Source organism: Mya arenaria, chromosome 8 (assembly GCF_026914265.1).
Source record: "Mya arenaria isolate MELC-2E11 chromosome 8, ASM2691426v1".
NCBI lineage: Eukaryota > Metazoa > Mollusca > Bivalvia > Myida > Myidae > Mya > Mya arenaria.
This window is the reverse complement of record NC_069129.1, coordinates 3017923-3039075: the sequence shown is the minus strand read 5'-3', so window position 1 is coordinate 3039075 and position 21153 is coordinate 3017923. Positions and strand designations below refer to the sequence as shown.

The following is a 21153-nucleotide window of genomic DNA, read 5'->3' as shown; positions in this document are numbered from 1 at the left end:
TTCTTCCCCCATCATGCCCAACAGACTGGCCCTATTTTCTTCGAAATCCCACGGAAATGTGCTGTCTTTGGAGTGTGTGCAGAAGGCTCAGGTACATGTAGATTGTATTTATAATCAACTCAGTTCATATATTATTAAACAGTGGCTTATTCCTGAATAGTTTTTTTCAATCAATGTCTGCGTGTCAGTTTACTTGCTTTTTTCTTGTTGTTTTCAATTTTGCAAAAAATATTTTTATACGAAATACACGTAAATGGGTATCTCAACGAAAGTATACAAGTTTCGATATTTCATGTTTCAGACAGGGGGCAGACACAGTTGTTAGCCTTGTTCACCACTATTTCCAGTACCATGGTATCGGAGAAGAAAATGCAGAAACTCATTTCGATAACTGTTCCGGCCATAATAAGAATCGTACCGTTTCGTAAAACTGAAAAATATTTGTCATAAATCAAAAAAAAATGTAAAACAATGTAGTTAAATGGATATATTCTTAACTGCAGATCCTTAGTTGCTTTATAATTAATCTTTCCCCAAATTTTGAAATTAAACGTTCCCCCGGGTACTGAGTATTGAATCATGAAATAAATTCTAAGCTATAAGTAAATTTCTGTAATGTATCTTTTCAATTTGTACATTTTTTGATTGTTACCTTCAAAATTAATCCTTTTCTTTCTTTACGAAATAAGAATGATAAATGACTTTGACAATTTTTTTGTTAATAATTAAGATTTATTAAACTGTTTGAAGAAATTAGTAGAATCGTCCTGAAAGAAAACATATTGTTATGCAATGCAACTAAAGTTGTGGTTCAAAATACAAACAAACGTGTAGTGTCAGTTCATTCGCCTCTTATAGGGAAAACGAAAAGAAGAATATGTTCATGTTGTGATTTCAGTAAATGCTTATTTATATTTAACAATTTTCATGCAATTTAAGGTAAACTTATTTCTTTCAACCTATCGGTTTGGGCGTTAAGCACTGCTCAAATCCATTCGTCCGGGGTGAATACATCATTTGACGCAAGTCATATGGAATACCTGTTGTGCAAACAATAAATAGATGTTTATTAAATTCGAATGCTGTAAAGAGTTTTTAAGAAGATATTTTATTTTTATTTTATAAATAGATGTTATCTTCATACTACAAATGAAATAGTTCAGAATTAATTATGAATGGAATCATATCTCACCTAGAAAACATTTGGTCTATGTCTTCATGTGTGTGTCCTACCATTAGGAATGACAGCTCAATCTCCCGGAACACACCCAGTTCAACCAACATTGCCAGGAAGCCCTACATGTACCTTAATACATAATTGCATATCCAATGAGTAAAAAAAATACTAAATTATGTGGTGCACATTTTGATTGAAATAACAGTGCCATTTTCCAAGTATAACCAGTGAAAGAAAAAGTTCATTTATAGTAATTGTTCAGAATTTACCTGTTCGTGTTTTGACCTGGACAGTTTTCTAGCTGCAGGTTTAATGACACAGGGTAAACGCGAAAGACAAAGAACACAAAAACAAAAATAAAACACAAACAAGAAACACGGCTCAAACTCCACAAAGACAGTCTGCGAAATATTTTGCCCAGCATTTGGGCCTATAAATATATCAAATCCATAGGCCCGAATCATAAAACAACAACAACAGCATCAAAAAAATTACATAAATAACAAATTTGACCACTTCATAGATTTTTTAATCTCTTATATAAAAAGACAACGAAGAAAGCACATGGTCCACAACCATCTCAACATCATCAGCATCGGAGTCCTCAGAGTCTGAGCGGTCAACGTTCTTACATATTATTTACTTTCATTATTCTGGGTTAGGGCTTCACGTTTGAAGTTGATCGAGCCGCCCTTCACAAGTGAAGATTATTTAAGCACGTGACATGACTTCGTCTTCAATCCAACTGGTGGCAGGGATGATTGGCGTACTTGCTATTTTGGGCGCGAACCTCTTACTATGCTTCTCATGAGCTTCTTGAATTCGGCTAATCATCTGCACCATTTCTTTAATGGATTGTTTGACTGGGTAACCGTCTTTCTGGATTAAGGTCAGCTTTTCTTTCTCAAAGATCTTATACACCCTAACCAGTCTGATCTTATGGTACTTTAGTTTGGCCATAATGTGAGCGGGGATGTCTGCCACTCGATACCGTTCCTCTCTACAGTTGAGTAAGACGCAGCTATCGTTGTCCCATTTTACAGAATAATCTCCCGCTTGCTGTTTCCATTGTACGAAATGTTGCTTCATTTCGCGAATAGTGCATGACAATGGGTAGCCTCTCTCTAGTCTGTCTGGCTCTAAAGTGAGATATCTGTCCGTCCTTGTGGGGTCCACGTGAACATCATTATACAACCGGATGAACTCGTCTTCCTCTTTATCCCAAAACTCTTCCAAAGACACATAGTCATGCAACTCTTTCTTCAGGAACACATCTATTGCTTCTTCTACCTCAGAGCGTTTATCAGGGTCGGACTGCATGTCATAGCCGAAGTCAGGGCCACTATCTAGTTCGTCCTTGATATACTTGAAGGCGTGGGGGAAAAACCGCAAGTTTGGATTCCCAGCATTAGGCAGTATCTGGGATTCCAAAAGGTCCTCGTACATTACCATACGATTTCTCAACCCCTCCTCTTCTTCTGAGTAATTTGCCCACGGCTTGGTGTTGCACGTGAGCAATAGAGGGGTCCTCTCCAGGAACTGTGGAGCCTTGTTTTTGATACCAACCTTCTTCTTTTGACCCTCAAAGACACACTTCGCCTCTTCCACCTGCTCAGGCTTGGTCAGGTTCAACTCTGGGACCATGATTACTTGCTTCCCTGGACAGTCCATCCAAGCGAAATCTGCCGATGGGACTGTTTGGCCAACAATGTTTGGTATGGGTATGAGACAATTCATCCAATAAGTTTTGCCCGCATTACTTCGGCCATGGAGCATGAAAGTGTTAATTTTCTTCAGTTTCATACCCAGTATCAGATATAAGTCCAAGATGAACTGTGCAGGAGTGATATTCTGTTCTTGGCACCAGTCGATGAACGTTCTGGTTGTTTCTTGTGTTGACATCATATCACTTTCATCACCAAAGTTCGCTTCTATGAGGGTGTCAATGTATGTACTCCGTGTCTGTTTCCGGTCGATCTCCATCTCTGCTTGGGCTTGCTGGAGCATCCTCATGCTGTTCATTGACGTCATTATTGTGCGCCACCTGGCGATCTCTTCTAGGGGTTGAGGTGTAAGGCCCTTGAGGTGTTCTAGGACCTCTTCGTAAGTTGTGGCGGAACACTCTTTCAGACGAGCTAATATGTGTTCGATCTTCCGGGCTGTTGCGGAGATCGTCACTTTCTGGCGTGGCTGGGGTGTACAGTCCCTCATACTCTGCTGAAAGGTCGCTGATGGTTGACTGATCGTCGGAGTCGTCTGGTCTGTCTGGGGTGTCTTGGACGCTAGTAATTGTAGCTGTTGGCCGAACGGGCTGATGCCTATTGCCGAACACTGCCCGCTCGTACTCGCTTGCTCGTCGTCCTCCCAAATGTCGGCGAATGGCGCCTCCTCCGATTCTTCTTCGGTCCGCCACATCGTCTCCACGGTACCTGGTTCTGATGGCTGTGAGTGTTTCTGTATTTCTTTGAGCATCATTTCGTTGTTGCAGCCTATCAGAATGCGGGGCTCTTTGAGGAGATAAGCTGTCAAGCCACTGAAGTTCGCGCATTTCTGATAACGTGCCTTCAATCCATTGAAGAAGGTGTTCGTCTCCTTCATCACTGTCGTCAACCGAGTGTACGCGTAGTGGCCGTGCGGAAATGAGTTGACATGGCTGTGGAGGAGTAAGTGCATGTGGAGGCCCTTGAACGTGCAAGATTCGTCTGAACGGCCGTCGTGCCAGCAGGCAAGACATGGCGAGTTGTTGAACATGTGCTTGACTGCATCGACAACCTTCTTCTCTAACTCTGGTATGGCCCCGTAAATGCTGGTGGGGGTTGACAACGCAACAGTGGGTGAACAATATTGGCGTCTCGCAGAGATGTCTTCTGACGTAAAGTACGTTTTGCATACTTCGTTTTGTTTGTTGCGGACGTAGTCACCGTCTTTTTTGAGTGATGGCTTTTGAGGCTGTAGAGCATCAACAATGGATGCTAACTCGTTGGGGAATTCTAGTACAAGTGAGTATAGTGGACCGCCGGAAGTGATATCAGCTTTAAATATGTCTGTTTCCCAGTTTTTTTTCTGATAATTTGTGTATTTTTTTTGTTGGTAGCGAGGAACTCTAAATCCACCGCTAGACCCGGAACTGTAGTTTGTGTATGGTACGGCAGGCCTGAAATGTTATGAAAGTGTATTAAAAGGACGTTTGCCAGATGTATATGTAGCACGTAATGGACATGGACACCCCCCCCCCCCTCCATACCTTCATTCTGTTTTACTACTTCTAGAGTATCTACTTTTTCTTTGAGAGCATTAAATAGGTCTGAATAACGTTGCATTTCACGTACAAGATCCTCTACACGACCAATGATTGCATTAACCCTATTTAATAGATCATTTGATTTTTGATGATGCGGATCATCACCACCAGTTGCTTTTGGTATAGGACCGTCATATGGTGTAAAGGGTCTTTTGACAATGGTATTATCACGATAATTAGTCATTTGATTGAGTATGCCATCCACCCTATCTGTCAATATTGTGATACGTTTACGACTAATTGCGTCATTAATCATATCAAGAGGCTCGGGGATTTTTGCGATATCAATCTTGTGCTGATCTTCTATGGCTTTAATTCTAATACTTAATGTTTGAATTTCATTAGGTATAAGTGTCTTATCAACACGTTCGATTTCTGTTTCTATGGTCGCAATTGCTGTTTGCATGGCCTTTTCTTTTGATAAATACTCGATTCTTTCGGATTGCATTGTCTCTAATTGTTTACCTACAGCAATTACTTTATCTTTTACATCTAATACTGCTGTTTGAATTGTAGTTACATCATCTAATGCTTTTATCAGTTTAGGCAGTTGTGGAATAGGCATATGATTTTGAAGCATGTATATTGCTATGCTATATTTGTTTTTACTAGTCTTAGGATCATCATCATATTGACAGACTAGATTGCCTTCTAGATCAAAGTAGATATCATCTCCAGCATCAACTATTTTTATTTTAAAGATATCAGTATCAGGCATAGTAACAACTATTCTATAAAAACTAAATCTAGTCCAATCTATCCCTTCACCCCAGTTATGTTCAGTGGGAGTCATAAGTTCACCATTAAATACACCTCTAGCTGTCCCTGCATACGATGGATAACATACTCTATCATTACTTTTAGGATCCACACAGACATTACGTTGAATTACCTCAGTCAATTTGGTAGGTGGTGCCACATTTTCAACTCCAAGATGAATTAATGCATTTCTAAGATAACGAGTAACTAATTGCCATTGAAAACCTGTAGTGAGATGAGTTTTTGTCCAAAGATTTTCTACACCAGTTTGTATAGCATTAATGAATAAATTCAAGCCATAAAAAGTAAGTGGCTTAAAACTTTTTACAATATCAGTAGTATCTGACCTGTCTGCCATTTAGTTTCTCTTTGGTTTCTTGCGTGGTGGGTCTGAGAAGATGTCTGCTTGTGAGTCTTGTTCGTAGCTCATAGGTGTCTGCTTGACCAGTGTCTGTTCGTCCTCTGGGGTCAACGAAAGTTTGAGTTCAGGAAACGAGTCAGTCGCGGGCATAATCTGTTGGATTGAAGTTTGGCCGACAACCTGCAAAGGAGTTGTAAGCGTACTCTCTTGCAGCTGACTAGCAGGTTTTTCAAACATTTGTTTATTATCTTTAGTACCCCCCTCATCAAATTCCATATCTTGGACAATATTTGCCCTGTTAACTACTCTCATTTTTTTGAGAATACCAGCCTCATTAAGGCGACGGACGGCTTGGACATCACGTATGTCACATAGATTCTTATTAACAGTGCCGTACTGATCAAGTCTGGGCCACGGTACATAACTAAAGTTATAAACATGTCTTTTGCGAGTCCATACAGGGTAGTCCTCCACCCCGATGGCTCGCCATGCCTCTGCTGGCCTGAGATTACGAGTGTTTGTGACTCGTACGTCGCCATCAATTTGTGGGATGGCTTGGACAGGAAGGAGAGGACCGACCACTTGGGTTTTGTCGTCCGCTGATGTCTGGGTCAAGATACCGTCTTTCATGACATAGTCTTTGGCTGCGCTTTCACTGTCAGCTTCGAGGTCGAGTACGTCGCCAAATAAATCAATTTCATCTTGACTGAACCCCATGCCCTCCAGAGCGGAAGCATAGAACTCAGGGTTACGTAAGTCATGTCCAACGTCACGTTCGTCTGTCTTTATGTTGCCGTCACCGGCCTCTGACGTAATGTTTTTGACCACGGGTATGTCATTGATGACAGTATCAGTGACAACGAAACCTTTCTTGACAAACTCACTTTCAACATTGTTTTGCATAGTTATGTCCTCGTCAAGTACGACAGGTTTGGGGACAAGAGCGTCGTTTCCGGTTCTGAGGGCCGTCTCTTGGAGAATGTAAGCGGTTAAGGGCATGACAAAATTTTCAGCATGGACACCGGGATTGTACCGTAGTACATCAGCTGCAGCATTGTCCCAGGGGTCAACATAGGATTCATTCATTCGTTTACCTTGGTTACCTAGCATTAACATCTCAACCCCCATGCGTGGTGAGAAGTAGAACTCAATGGTGGACGTATAAGTACATTTAAATTGAGCTCTACGTTGGGCACGGCCCCTAGCTGTAAAGAAAGGGGCAAACCGGAAGAAGACAGGCATGGGGGGGATAATGGGGGAGCGGTTCTGTTGGGTCGCCATGTTAGCCTGAATGCCCCACACTGTGTCAAGCATTTTATTGGCTAGATTGAGCGTTGTTTTATTACATGGCAAGTCGTGCATTTCAGCGAAAGAGCCTACGGGGATGCGGCCTGAGTCAAGTTCAGCACTAAATGATAACTCATTGCCAGTATTCCAAGTAAACATAGCAAAAAGACCATTGTATACATCAAATGCCCTAAGTCTGAAGTCACGTTGGGGCTCGTTACGGGTGCTCTGATACATTTCACTGGGAAACTGGACCTTAACCCGGGGTAGTAACCCCTCCTCCCATGTCTCTGGTTCGACACGACGAAACCCTTTATTGATTTCGAAGATAGTTTTAGTGCCTATTGGCACTATGTTACTGGGTCGAAGTAATCTATTTTTATCTGAGAATACTTCTATAGAGTCTGGCATAGGGGTGGTCACTATGCGACCATCCGCCTGAATTTCGTCGCAGGAGGTTATGAGATCATGTATACGTACGCCATGACCAGTGATACGATAGCTGTTACACCTTGACATATAAGGTAACAACTAAGACGGGGTACATGCGGCCTTAGTCGTATTATAAGGTAGAATACTAGCACCCCAATCATATGAGTAGCAGAGCTCTCCTTCTGCGTTGCTTTCGACCTTGGCTCCTCCTTTTTCAACGCCTGGGCCAAGGAAGTGTACAAATGTACGTGAAAATGTTACAGTCTTCTTACCACCTGAAGCTACATCTTGACTAAACTGTTGGTAGATACCATTGCTTGCACTCACACCTTCGCCAACTCCAAGGTCTGCCTGCTTCTCAGTGTTCTTCTTGTTATCTGGTGAAATAGAAGAAGACATAATGCAATAAATACAAAGAGTAATAAATTATGCTTACTGTATCCACTGTATGTTTGGTAGTGTACAGGTCTACGTCTAGAACATCAATGATACGTCACACAATAACAACTTCTTTTATATGTCCTGGACTATGAACACAAGAATTCATCCGATGAAAACAAATGAGTTCTACCCTTCGGGCCAATGAAAATACAAGAAATAAAAATAGTGCGCGGATGATGACAAAATTTACGGTTGAGAGAGACACTCGTCTATGGGCTGTAGCTGTATGTCGTGTTTCCCTACGGGATCGCGAAGCGGGCGAAGCCATAAACAACGACTAATATAAATATTATTGCACGTATTGTCGGCAAATATATTATTTTTATATGCTAATTTTTGTAAGCAAGCATATATTGCTTATATAAAAGTTTTTTGTGTGTGAGATAAAATATAATATAGTAACTATGAGTATGTGTTCATAGTTCAACTATATAAATGTTCTGGGGGCAATGTCAATTAGTCACTGCTGCGACGGTCTGCATCTCCAGAGCTGCCTGGCATGTCACCATGATGATCGGACATTGTATGTCCCATATGGTCATCGTCATCAATGTGTACAGGTGGGCCATTCGGAAGTACTCCAGTGTCCTCGGACTTGAGAAGGTCTACATAGTCTGTATTTTGAGCTGCCAGAAAGTATTCCATTTGGGGATGATGATCAAAAAGACCCATTATAAATTGGTTAGACTTTGTTTTAAGTCTATTGACAGCGTATATCAGTGGCCCCAATTTGTGCCTAGGGTAAGTCTGTAGTAGACTATACAACTGATAATCCATCAACTGCGTCAGTATCGGCAGTTGAAAGATTGCCATAGTATTACCCTCTGGCATTATATGAGGGTATGATGGTGTTCTAGTAGTAGTCATTCTGTATAATAAAGAAAAATAAAATATCTTACTACACAATCCAATTCATCCTCGTATAGTTGATCAGCTGGATTATCATTGGTAGCTATCCTTACTGTTCCTATCTTTTTCGGCAACATTAATGTAGGACCTTTACCCATTATGCCTATGGTCAGCCATATTATTGTGTCATACAATTCTTCAGGGCGTGCACCATTCAATTTTTGACAAACAGCAAAGATAAATAATGCCAAGAAAAATAACAGCTCACTTAAATAAATTAAAACATGTAAATTAGTTGTATTTACAGGGTTTTTTTGCATATATTTATTAATTCTATCCATTATTATAATATGTGATAAAAATATTAAGGTATAAACGTATATAAAGCAATTATTTACCTTTTTTATTGTCGATAAATTGGTATACGCAGCACCTGTATCTTAAATCTGTAGTTGATATGATTATAATTGAAGGAAATGACGTAGTGGTATACGTCATCAAGCGCGCGCTATTCACGCGCGCGTTATCGATGGCGCGAAACTTTTGGGTAAGTCTATTATAGAGGGTATACAGGTAAAGTTTATGTTTTTTATTATTTAAAATGCTTTAAATATGAAAAGTGCATTAAAGTACTCTTATTTTTATTAAAATAAAACAGTTTTCATAATTAAAATCGGATAAAAAATAAAAAAGTTATAAATATTTGAAATTGGTAAACTTTATAGTAGTTAAACTATGAACTCGTACTCGTAGTTCGATGCTCCGCGTCAGGTTCTAAGCAAGGCTAGAGAACCTGACGCTACGACATCTACGAGTCGGCCATCTTGGGTATAACTTAGAGAAAAAAATAATGTCGAAGAAATTAATGTTAAAACACTTTGTATTATCTGAAAGTGTAGATGAGGATGTAGAAAAAAGAAGCAAGAATAAAAGAAACAAGAAAAGAAAAGGTATTTATTATTTATTTAATATTTTATATTTTTTTTATGATTTTATATGTATATATATGATGGGTGGGGGATGTAAACAATACATATTATGTTGTTACGAGTACGAGCTCATAGTTTAACTTTACCTGTATACACTCTATAATAGACTAACCCAAAAGTTTCGCGCCATCGATAACGCTCGCGTGAATAGCGCGCGCTTGATGACGTATACTACTACGTCATTTCCTTCAATTATAATCATATTAATACCGGATTTACAATACAGGTGCTGCTATCACCAATTTATCGACCAACAAAAAGGTAAATAATTGCTTTATATAAGTTTATACCTAAATATTTTTATTCTATATTATAATAATGGATAGAATTAATAAATATATGCAAAAAAAAACCCTGTAAATACAACTAATTGACATGTTTTAATTTATTTATGCGAGTTGCTATTTTTCGTAGCATTATTTATCTTTGCTGTTTGTCAAAAATTGAATGGTGAAAGCCCTGAACTGTATGACACAATCATATGGCTGACCATAGGCATCATGTGTAGAGGACCGACATTAATGTTGCCAAAAAAAATAGGAACAGTACGGATAGCGGCCAACAATGATAAGCCAGATGATGATCTATACGAGGATGAATTGGATTGTGTAGTAAGATATTTTATTTTTCTTTATTATACAGAATGACTTCTAGACCACCATCATCGTCACCTCATTTAATGCCAGAGGGTAATACAATGGCAATCTTTCAACTGCCGATACTTACGCAGTTGATGGAATATCAGTTGTACAGTGTACTACAGACGTACCCAAGGCAAAAACTGGGGCCACTTATATTCGCTGTAAATAGACTTAAAACAAAGTCTAACCAGTTCATAATGGGTCTATTTGATCACCACCCCCAAATGGAATACTATCTGGCAGCTCGTAATACAGACTATGTAGACCTTCTCAAGTCTGAGGACACTGGAGTACTTCCGAATGGCCCACCTGTACACTTCGACGAAGATGACCACATGGGACATACAATGTCCGATCATTATGGTGACATGCCAGGCCCATCTGGAGATGCCGACCGCAGTGACTAATTGACATTGCCCGAACCATATTATATTATCTCAAACACAAAAAAACTTTTATATAAGCAATATATGCTTGCTTCAAATTAGCATATAAAAATAATATCATTGCCAACAATACGTGCAATAATATTTATATTAGTGACATGCTAATATAATTGTGTCATACGTTATGTGTTATTATTGTTATTGTTAAATAAATGTTTTTAACCGTTTATAGGTTGTTGAAGATGTAATGCCCTCACATAATAATGCCTTCAAAAAAAAAGGAAGAACAACTCACAAACAGTAGCAGGTCCATCTAAAAAGTCAAGACAATCGGCACCAGTTCATATAAATACAAGAAGGTATATTATCAAGTATATAACGGACTCTTATAAAATAATAAAAATAACAAAGACATAATAATGGCATCATTAATAGTAGCTGGTGTTGTTGCGGCAGTAACGGAAGGAGCCACTGCAGTTGCAGGAACAGTAGCCACAACTGAAGCAGTAGCTGGAACAGTAGCTGCTGTTGGTGCTACATCTGAATTAGCAATAGCTGGAAGTGCTGCTACAGCTGCAGCCAGTGTAGCTGCTGAAACAACAACTGTAGCAGCTGGAAGTGCTGCAGCAGCATTAATAGATATTGGTGCAGCTGCTGAAACATGTACTATAGCAACATCAGGAGGTTTAGATATTGCCGGATTATCATCTACTAGTTCAATAGCAGCTCTTGGTGAAGTAGGCGAAACAGCATTAACAGGCGTATCAAGTATGACACCAACAATAGCAGAAGTAGCTGCATTGCAAGCAGGACTAGCCAATGTCAATGCATTAATAGCAGCTGAAGATGCAGCAGCTTTCACAATAGGTGAAGTAGGAGGTGTTACTGCTGCTGGAACATCAGTTGGTGGTGCTACAACAGCATCATATTTATCTTCATTCCAAACTTTAAATTCATATTTACTATGGGGAGCAACTTCAGCTGGTGCAGCTCCAGGTGCTGTATATGAGGCAACAACAGAAGCCATTACATTGGGATTTTCTGCAACTGTTGGTGGAACTGCTTCTGTTTCTACTGCAACATTAATTCAAGTATTATCATCTGTAGCTGCAACTGCTATTGGTGCTGGTTTTGGTATAGGAGAATCAATTGCTGGCAGTGATGATAATAATAATCAAACAGGAATGTCAATTGTAAGTCCAGGTGATGGACAATATTCAAAATCTAATTGGTTATCTGTTGGTGGATCAACTAATAATCTAGTAATGACAGCTGGAGAAATGATGTTAAATAAAAATATACCATCAGGTAAAACTGTTGGTACTATAATTAGTCAAGAAAAAATGTTAATGTACAAGCTAAATTGAATATATTTTTGTAATATATATATATTGTCTTATTATTACAGTAATACAAAAAAAGTAGCAGCAACAACACCGCCAGCTACACCACTTCCTACAACATTAATTAGACATAAACTTATACATTTTGTTAGAAGTGGACGATTTCTTGCATGGGATATGATGATGTAGATGGCAAATACCAAATTGCCTTATGGATATATGTACCATCTTCATAACCATTTTATCAACGAACCTGAAAAATACTTTTGGAATCAAAAAGAAAAAAATTACGGAAGTACTCCATTACAACCACCACATATATACGACAGTACAGACTTATCTATATTTACTAAATATTTAGTACAACATAAAAAGTTGTATGAACAGTTATTTATAGATAAACAAATACCATATTTTGTTCATAAGTCAGACAGTTTACCTGATAATATTCAAGATAAATTGATTGTAAAAAGATTTGGTGTATTAGTAGACATTGTCAATTTCGTAAGAAGTTGGCAATAAAGATCAAGTAAATCAAGTATTATCTACTGTTAATAATATATTATATCCTCCTAAAAAGGAAAAATTATCAAAAATAAATATGTCATTTAAAAATAATAATGATGATGCTGGTGGAAGTAGTTCATCTTTACATGAACAGTCTACCTCATTCCTATTTGAACAGGGACTAGACCCATTACAATATATACCAGAATCTACATTAGAAACAATACAGAAAAAAATGGAGTTAAACGCTCTATTAAATGATACAACATCATTTGATTCATTTGAAGATGTTAAAATCTTCAAATCAGGAGAAGCTACAAGTATACAAAATCATCAAGTATACACATATGTACCAGTAAAAAACACAGACACAGATCAATACATGGTAAAATATGCTACAGTAATGTTTCCAAACCAGGAGTATTGTAATGTAACACATGAGTTGTATAAACCAGATGATATACCAGAAAAAAAAGGTTATGATATTGAATGGGAATTGATATCATTTAGACTTCGTTTCAGTCCATGTTCATATAAGAATTCAAAATTCTCGTGGGTACTTGCATTGTCTAACAAGTTCTGTCCATTGTATAGTATAAGATCAGAAAGAAAATTCTTGGAGGACTGGCAGGAAGCCAACGAATATGGAGATCCAATGCCCATAGACTATGTCCTCTGTAAGAATGGAAGACAGGAACATATACAATTCCAGATATCTCAAAAGGATGGCTTTTGGCCATATCAAGATCAGGAAAATGCATTCATATGTTTTCAATTAAACGACAAACCTGATTTCATAGAAAACATAAGAAATGCATCATGTAACATACAAGGTACCAACGAACCAGGACTGGTCAATTGTAGGAATGCATGGACTGGACATGGACCTATATTGATTAAGGGAATTCTTAATATTTTATCAGCATGTGAATTCGATTCTAGAGATCAACCTATGACAGAAAATGATATGGCAATGCAGGCCACTATAGAGTTACAGTTACGTCCAGTATATGTTAAGAAACAAAATGATATCAATCTAATGGAAATTTTAAAATAAAATATAATGAAGGAATACATAGGAAAAATAGTTCCTGGAGATGTTTGGTTAGGTACTCAATATGGCAATAGATCAATTGGGAGACAGATTACAAACCTCAATCGTATATCACAAGATGCACAACCACAAAGGTCAGACCTACATGTTGGAGGAGATGGTATTTTTACCACTGGTGGGCAGTCAGAGTCCGAACGTGGTCCTATGATATTATCACAACCAGAAGAAGATATAAATCTGGGTGAAACTCCAACCACAATGAACAATATATTCAAAACATCATCTGTAATGATGTTTAAAAAGAAAGGACTTAGTAAAAAGAGTAGTATGAATATATTGACAGACTTCTTACAAGTTGGACCTTTTGATGCAGTAACCACATTGGCTGCATGTATAGAGCATAACCATGGTGATTTCCAAACAGATATTAATCCCATATTTCAATATCAACCATCAGATATTGATAGCATTTACACTAAATTGCAATCAAAACAATATAAAAGTTCAAAGAATGTATACAATGGATTCATATGGAAACGACAGTGGAAAAAAGCCTTTGATAGAGGATATTGGAGTATACATCATAAAATGGAATATTTCATGAAGAAAGTATACAACAAAGGAGGTCCAATACCTGGTGGTACAACACAAGTTACCGCAGCTCAAACAATTGGTAGTAATCCAATTGATGAACCATTCGAAGACTTCGTTCAGCACCCAAAATAGCAGGGTCTTTCAATAGGGTCATTGAAGATATGCAACAATGGGCAATGTCATTACATGACCAATTTGATAATTTACTACCTACAGACAGAGGCTGGAAATCATTATCAAAGGACTTCAATTGGGAAAGAGATAACCTGACAAAACTGTATAATAATTACGGTTTACTCCATATGTATTTAGAAATTATAATGGATATAACTCTGTTATATCTATTTACCACACAGGCTGCAGAAGGTCATTCCGGTATACACAATATGAGTGATTTCGTATTGTATGTTAACAGCAATAAAAACTGGCAGTTAATAAAAACACTTAACGAAGAACAAACAAATGCACAATGTCTGTCAGATTTGACAGATGCATGGCCTGATGATGACAATGTTACACATTATCCACCCAGATTGGCATTACGTCATGCCCAAATTGCAAACGATAACACGGTGCACTTTTACAGATACTATGAAGGTGGTACAGCTGGTTTTTACTCTCATTTGATTGCCGATGGTCAGTTCATGAAAGATATGATGATATATTCATCAGATACCAAACTATTTGACAGTCAAGATCCTGATCAAACTACTTTGGACACTACATTTCCAGATGTAAAAGGGTCTAAAGATGTTAAAGCTGGTAAAAGGTTGTGTATGTCACCGTTCAATAGCTTATGGGGTGTAGTCATAAATCATTCCACCAGCATTAAACAATTAGGATTCACAGAAAATCAAGTACCAGTATCCGATTACGACAAATATTCTTGTTTCTATTATTCAACACTGGTTAAACCATCAGATGATGGTGCAGAATTATCTCTACCACCAATACAGTCTTCTTAATACAAAAAAAAGACAAACACATAGTATATTTACTATACTATATAGACATTATTGTTGTTATTGTCTATAATGTATGTTTTATTGATTTGTTCTTGTTATAAAATTGAATAATATATATATGTACAATGTACTTGTTTATAAAATATTGAATACAATATATATGTACAATGTTACTTGTTATAAAAGTCAATAAACAGTTATAAGTTCATTATATATTGTTATTATCCTCCCCCTTCCCCCTCCCACATGATAATCCTCCCCCCTCTCCCCTCCCCCCTCCCTCCATTTGTTTACCTGCTCCTATTATTACAATTATGGCCAGTATTATTCTTACAGTCCAAGATATCATTAAAACAGCTCAGTCTGTCTAATGTGTAGTCTACAAGTATATTCGGACAAAAGTTAGAAAAAACGATCACCACAGGCTTGGCAAATGACTTTGTTCTCGACTCATACTTAGTCGAGAACACACGACCATTTCTAAAATTTTCTATACAAGTGTAATGTATCTTGGACATATCAGTTTGTCTAGCAAGATCAAAACATACAATAGGTTGGTTATGATATGCAAAGGCACAGTCACGTTCAGAAGTGTCATTAAAAATGATTGCACCAGAAGTAGCTTGAAGATAATCACACATAATTGTTTTTCCAGAATTACCAACTGTATCAGATATCCAAATAATTTCACGTTTAGTTTGACTATTTTTGTGTAAATTTATGCGGTCCATGACAACCTGTTGCCATGGACGTAAAGAAAAAGATGTATCAAAATGAGAAACTTCCATTGCTACTTGATTTTTAAAAACTTCATCTTTTACTATAGCTTCAAACACCTTCCTATCACAATGTGCTATAGTTGATGGTGTTGTATCTCCCCAATTGACCTCGTTGTGATTTTTTGCGTACATAGCAGCTCGAAATACACAACTGGTCAAGGATAAATCAAAACCATCAACTACAGCATATCGATCTTCTTTGGTGACATAACGAATTGCAGATCTTAAATTTCTAACAGACTGAATATCATCAATATTTATATGTGTAATTGAAAAAAAATTATCTTTAAAATCCGAAAATGTCATAGAATTTACAGTTTCAAAAACAGCATGTGTATGAGAATGGCTCTCAGTGACACCAAATTCATTACCAATAGCAATAGATTGAATAAATTGAGAATTTTTGAATGCCTGCATTCTTTGTAAAACAACTTCTGACTTGCCAATATTCTTATTAAATTTTCTGTGAGCTGTGCCTTTGCAATGTCTATTTAAATCAATTGACTTATAAAATTTCACATCACAACAAGGACAATAATAACATTTAAAAGATTTAGCAATTTTATATTTTACACAATCATTAAAACTACATAAAAACAATTTACTTCCCCTCCCTCCTTTATCCCCTTTTCCCTCCCCTTCCCCCCCCCCCCCCTATTACATCAACAGCAGATTCTCTATCTTTTTTTATATGTGCTTTAGACTTTAAATGTTTATCAAAATTAGACTCATTATTAAAATAAGAACCACAAATTTCACAATCAAAACGAATTCCACTAGCTAAATTAATATGTGAAGAAGTTTTACAATGGTGTGACCAATTATATTTTTTTATACATTTATTACAACAATCACAAAATTTCTCATTAAATGCTACTATATGTTCTGCTGGTGTTATAATATCCTCCCCTCCCCCCACCCTCTCAGACGGATCTTCCCTAAAAATATTATCTTCCCCCCCTTCATCACTTACACCCCCATCCCTACCCCCCTCATTAATTACCACCCCCTTCTTAACTTTTTTCATTAATTTTGACTTTCTTAAATTTTGTTTATGTTTGTTCCCCTTATAATGAGTTTCTATAAAATCTTTAGAATAACAAGTAACATCACATACATCACAATAAAAAGTTTTTTTCCCTATCGACATTGCTGTTTTTGCATTTTTAATTTTTTCTTTCATAATTAATATATCAACTCTCCTTTGAGCTTCTTGTTCATATCTTTCATCTTGTAAACGTTCTAATTCCTCTTTAGAAACCAGTACTCTTGGTACTATTTTAATGGGACTATTAAATACATTATCATTATCTAAAGTATATATACATGATGGACATGTACTATCCAAAAAATCATGATTACATTTGTTCTTAGGCTGAAGTTTGTTTACAGTTTTTTTATAAACTTTTGCTGCTAATACAGTCAATTGTTGCGGTGATGATGTTGTCGTCGTAGCAGGAGTAGTTGTTGTTGTATTATTCTCAGTTTTGCACTTATGTCCTTTACGATAAAATCCAACACATGTACTACAAAATGACATCAGATGAGGAGTTGGTTGTGGGGATGGTGGAGGGGTAGGCTCTAATGTTCGTACTCTTTTAACCACCTTAATAAAGAAATGAAATAATACAGTTTAAAGTTAAACAATACTTTATTAAACACATAACTATATTATATACACATTTTTATGGAACAAATAACAAAATAACAAATAAACAACAACTATTGTCTTTCATATATGATCATATCATCATAATCATTTTTTGATTAGTCCTGTGGCATGATGCCTTTTGCACATTGTACACCAGTTGTAGGCCATGTTGGATTTTCCCATTTCTGGGATTTCATTGCACAGGGGTGTTGGACACAACCACTGGCGAATCAGGAGTGGCGTGTAGAATCGGGGATGGTTGTTGAGCTGAAGACTTTAATTGAGCCAGATTTTCCTCTTTGTCATCAAACCTTACAACAAATAGGTTAGCCTCGGTCTGTCTAATGCTAACCTTAGCCATGGGGTCAATTGAAATTATATTTCTATTTCTAAAATGGTAGATTTTAATTTGAGGACTCACTCTCTCATCTTCCATTTCTACAGTTCTTTTCCCGTTGATCAGAGTGGGTGCCTGTTTGTTGTGGGACCAACGGATGTCCTCATCCCGCCACTTGGATGACCCTGCCGCTGCGGCCAGAGATGATCTCTTCACTGATGGTGGCTGATTCTGTGATGTGGTGGTGGGTGGTGTATCATTGATCCGTATAACTATTACAAAAAAAAAAATATTATTAAATTATACAATAAAGTTTAAAATTATTATTTATATATATCATAACATATATATCTTACCTTTTATCTGCATTCGACTATACTACTTATTAAATAACATATAAAATAATAATAAAAAAAAACACAAAAAAACTAACTCTTCAAGTGATCCCTTGCATGTTGTACTCGCTCTTCTCTCATCACCGTATACACATCCCCTCATCACTGGTGGTGGTTGCTGGTGGGTTTATGTGAAAGGACCCCACAGATGACGACACTAATATAAAATAAATAATATTATTAATAATAAATAATTATATATTTTTATATATATTATATATACAATATATAATAATAATAATAATTACAAAAAATATATATATTTATAACTTACCAGTTGATGTAACTGGTGGTAGTTGAGGCGGCGAGCAATATGTATCTATAAATCTCCTCATCAATGACTGTTGGGATGTCACATCTGCTTCGGTCATCTTTACTCGCTTTCTGGATGATGATGATGAAGTTGTTGGTCTGCCAGTACTGCTGCTGGGCATATCCATATATGGGTTCGGAGGTGGGGATGTCTCCTCTTCTTCTTCGTCCAAATGCCGATCGTCAATGAAATATCTAGCCTCCCTCCTCTCTTCTTCCTCTATGACATTTATCATAGCTTCTTCAGCTATAAATATAAAATATAACAACATAATATGTATTGTTTACATCCCCCACCCATCATATATATACATATAAAATCATAAAAAAAACTATAAAATATTAAATAAATAATAAATACCTTTTCTTTTCTTGTTCCTGGTGTTCTTACTTTCTTTTTCATCATCTTCATCAACACTTTCAGACATTATAAAGTTTAATAACATTAATTTCTTAGACATGTTTTTGTTTTTTTACATCCAATATGGCTGCTCGTATACCTCGTAGCGTCGATGTCAATGGGTGGATGATACTACGGATGAGACAAAAATTACTTTTTGTGTATACATGGTGGAAAATAAAGTGCCCTCAAGTCAATTAGCTACAATAACTAAAAAAATGGAGGAAGTAACTAAAATTCATACAGAAGTATTTGGGGTTGAAAAAAAATATGATGTAGGAAAGCAATGGCACCAAAACTAATTGAGTTAAAAAGCGTAACAGACAATTGGGATAAATACACTGATAAACTAGCGAACATTGAAACTTCCATTACCAATATCGAAACTGAACTAGAAAGTGTTGACAAAAAATTAATACCGACCGAAATACAGGACTTGGGGGCTATTATTGGTGCATCAGAATTAAAACATAGTACTGAAGTTGCCACAGTATATCCACTCATCAGACTTAGTATTGACAGAATAGGTAGAAGTAGGATAAAAATACTCACAGAAAGGGTAGATCAAATGTTAAATCAGTTAACTTACTATGCAGAAAATAGCATAGTCAAAGAACCAGCCGTAGACTTTGCCGTATGCCCCCCCCCCCCATTGACTGATGATGACCAACCCCCTAATGATCCACAACATCAAATTGCACCAAACATTGTTGATAAAGAAAAAGAAAGTACTGGTGGGGGGGGTTGTAACTGTCCATTGCGTGCTACTTATACATGCGGGAAACGACCATTTAGTACTATCAATTAATACATTTCAGATCTGCCAACTCATACAAAGCCAAACGTTCCTTCCAGCAGATCAGAGACACTCCTCTCAACCCCGGAAACCTATATTCTGTGGTGATCGAGGGCTTTGATAACATTTTGACCATTCCTGATCTCATTGCTGCACAACACACTAAACTAAACAAGAACGGCTCTGTCATCACCACTGCAAGAGGAGAACCATGTCTAGAGTACTTCTCACCCGAATCCATACGTGCGAAGAAACTTCACGACACACTAGTTGCGCGGTGGTCCACCCCACTGTCCAAGTACGACCCTCTGACAGACTCAGAAAAGAAAATTGTCAATGCCGTGAAGAGTATCTTCAACTCTATGCCAAGTGCTGTCTTTTGGCACGACAGCCGTTCAGACCCAACATGTCATTTCCATACTCTGCATCTCCATGCAATCGTCCACACCCACAACCAGTCATTTCATCGGGACATCTTCCAAGTCAACAGGGCCAAAGCCATTTTCAAGGAGATGAGTCCATTCTATCCTGGATTGAACATGCGGTCCATGAAATGCAAGACTGCCAGGTCTCCTGACGTACTGCCTCCAAGCCCCGAGACTATTTGGCGGGACGAACAGCCAGGCCCTTCTCGATACCATTCAACGCCTAGAAGACCCAGCGAACATCGGACGTCATCTCCAAGAGTCGGCCCCATCAGAATTCGTCGAAGATTGGGAGGCAACAGAGGGACAGAGTACGAGCGGGGAGTCTTCAGAGGAAGGGGTAATGACCGCCATCCTGACAGCCCAGACTCCTACTACATCTCAGACTCCTGACTTAGCCAGTTATCAAGCGTGTACGCAGAATCAGGCACCCCGACAACCGAGTCAAGTCGCCATCACCGCTACCGCACGGAAGGTACAAGTCGTCATAGACATGCTAGAGAAGTACAACGCCGTCAACATGTCAGAGGTCCTCGGACACCTTCTGAGAGAAGACCCTCACCAGAACAGTCTGATACAACAGTGGAGATCAATAATGACAGCTCCCAATCAGAAAGCAGTTCTCAGCCAAGCACTTGAAGAAATGCAAGTAATGAAAGATATGGCAGGTGATACTTACATAGACACTTTGGTAAATGGGAAGTACGGAAGCAATGATACCCCTGCCTTTGAGCAGACAATACTAGGTCGTTGGCCATTGGTCGAAGCCTAGGGGGACCAGATACCCTGATAACTTTAGACAACTTTAACCTCCTAGTTAAAATGGTTTGCAATTGGCCATTGGTCAAAGCCTAGATACGGACCTGTCGCCACTGAAATCCTTGTCAAGATCTTAAACACAAAACTTAAACGGACAACAACGCCTAGGGGGACCAGATAACCTAGTAAATTTAGACCACTCATACATCTCCA

The 21153-nt window shown here is 37.8% G+C and overlaps 1 protein-coding gene across 1 annotated transcript; it reads left to right on the top strand.

The window, feature by feature from the left end:
• Nucleotides 1-11042: 11042 nt before the first annotated feature.
• LOC128242973 (uncharacterized) lies at nucleotides 11043-14391 on the top strand. The gene is made up of 2 exons (XM_052960433.1): nucleotides 11043-11816; nucleotides 14338-14391. Exons 1-2 carry the CDS (start codon nucleotides 11043-11045, stop codon nucleotides 14389-14391), a joined length of 828 nt encoding a protein of 275 aa, XP_052816393.1.
• Nucleotides 14392-21153: the final 6762 nt, after the last annotated feature.

Excerpts from the sequence above, each read along its gene's own strand:
- LOC128242973 (XM_052960433.1), top strand. The coding sequence starts at position 11,043 with ATGGCATCATTAATAGTAGCTGGTGTTGTTGCGGCAGTAACGGAAGGA. Across the intron at positions 11,817-14,337 it reads ATCAAACAGGAATGTCAATT|ACAGAGGCTGGAAATCATTA; the intron begins GTAAGTCCAGGT and ends TACTACCTACAG.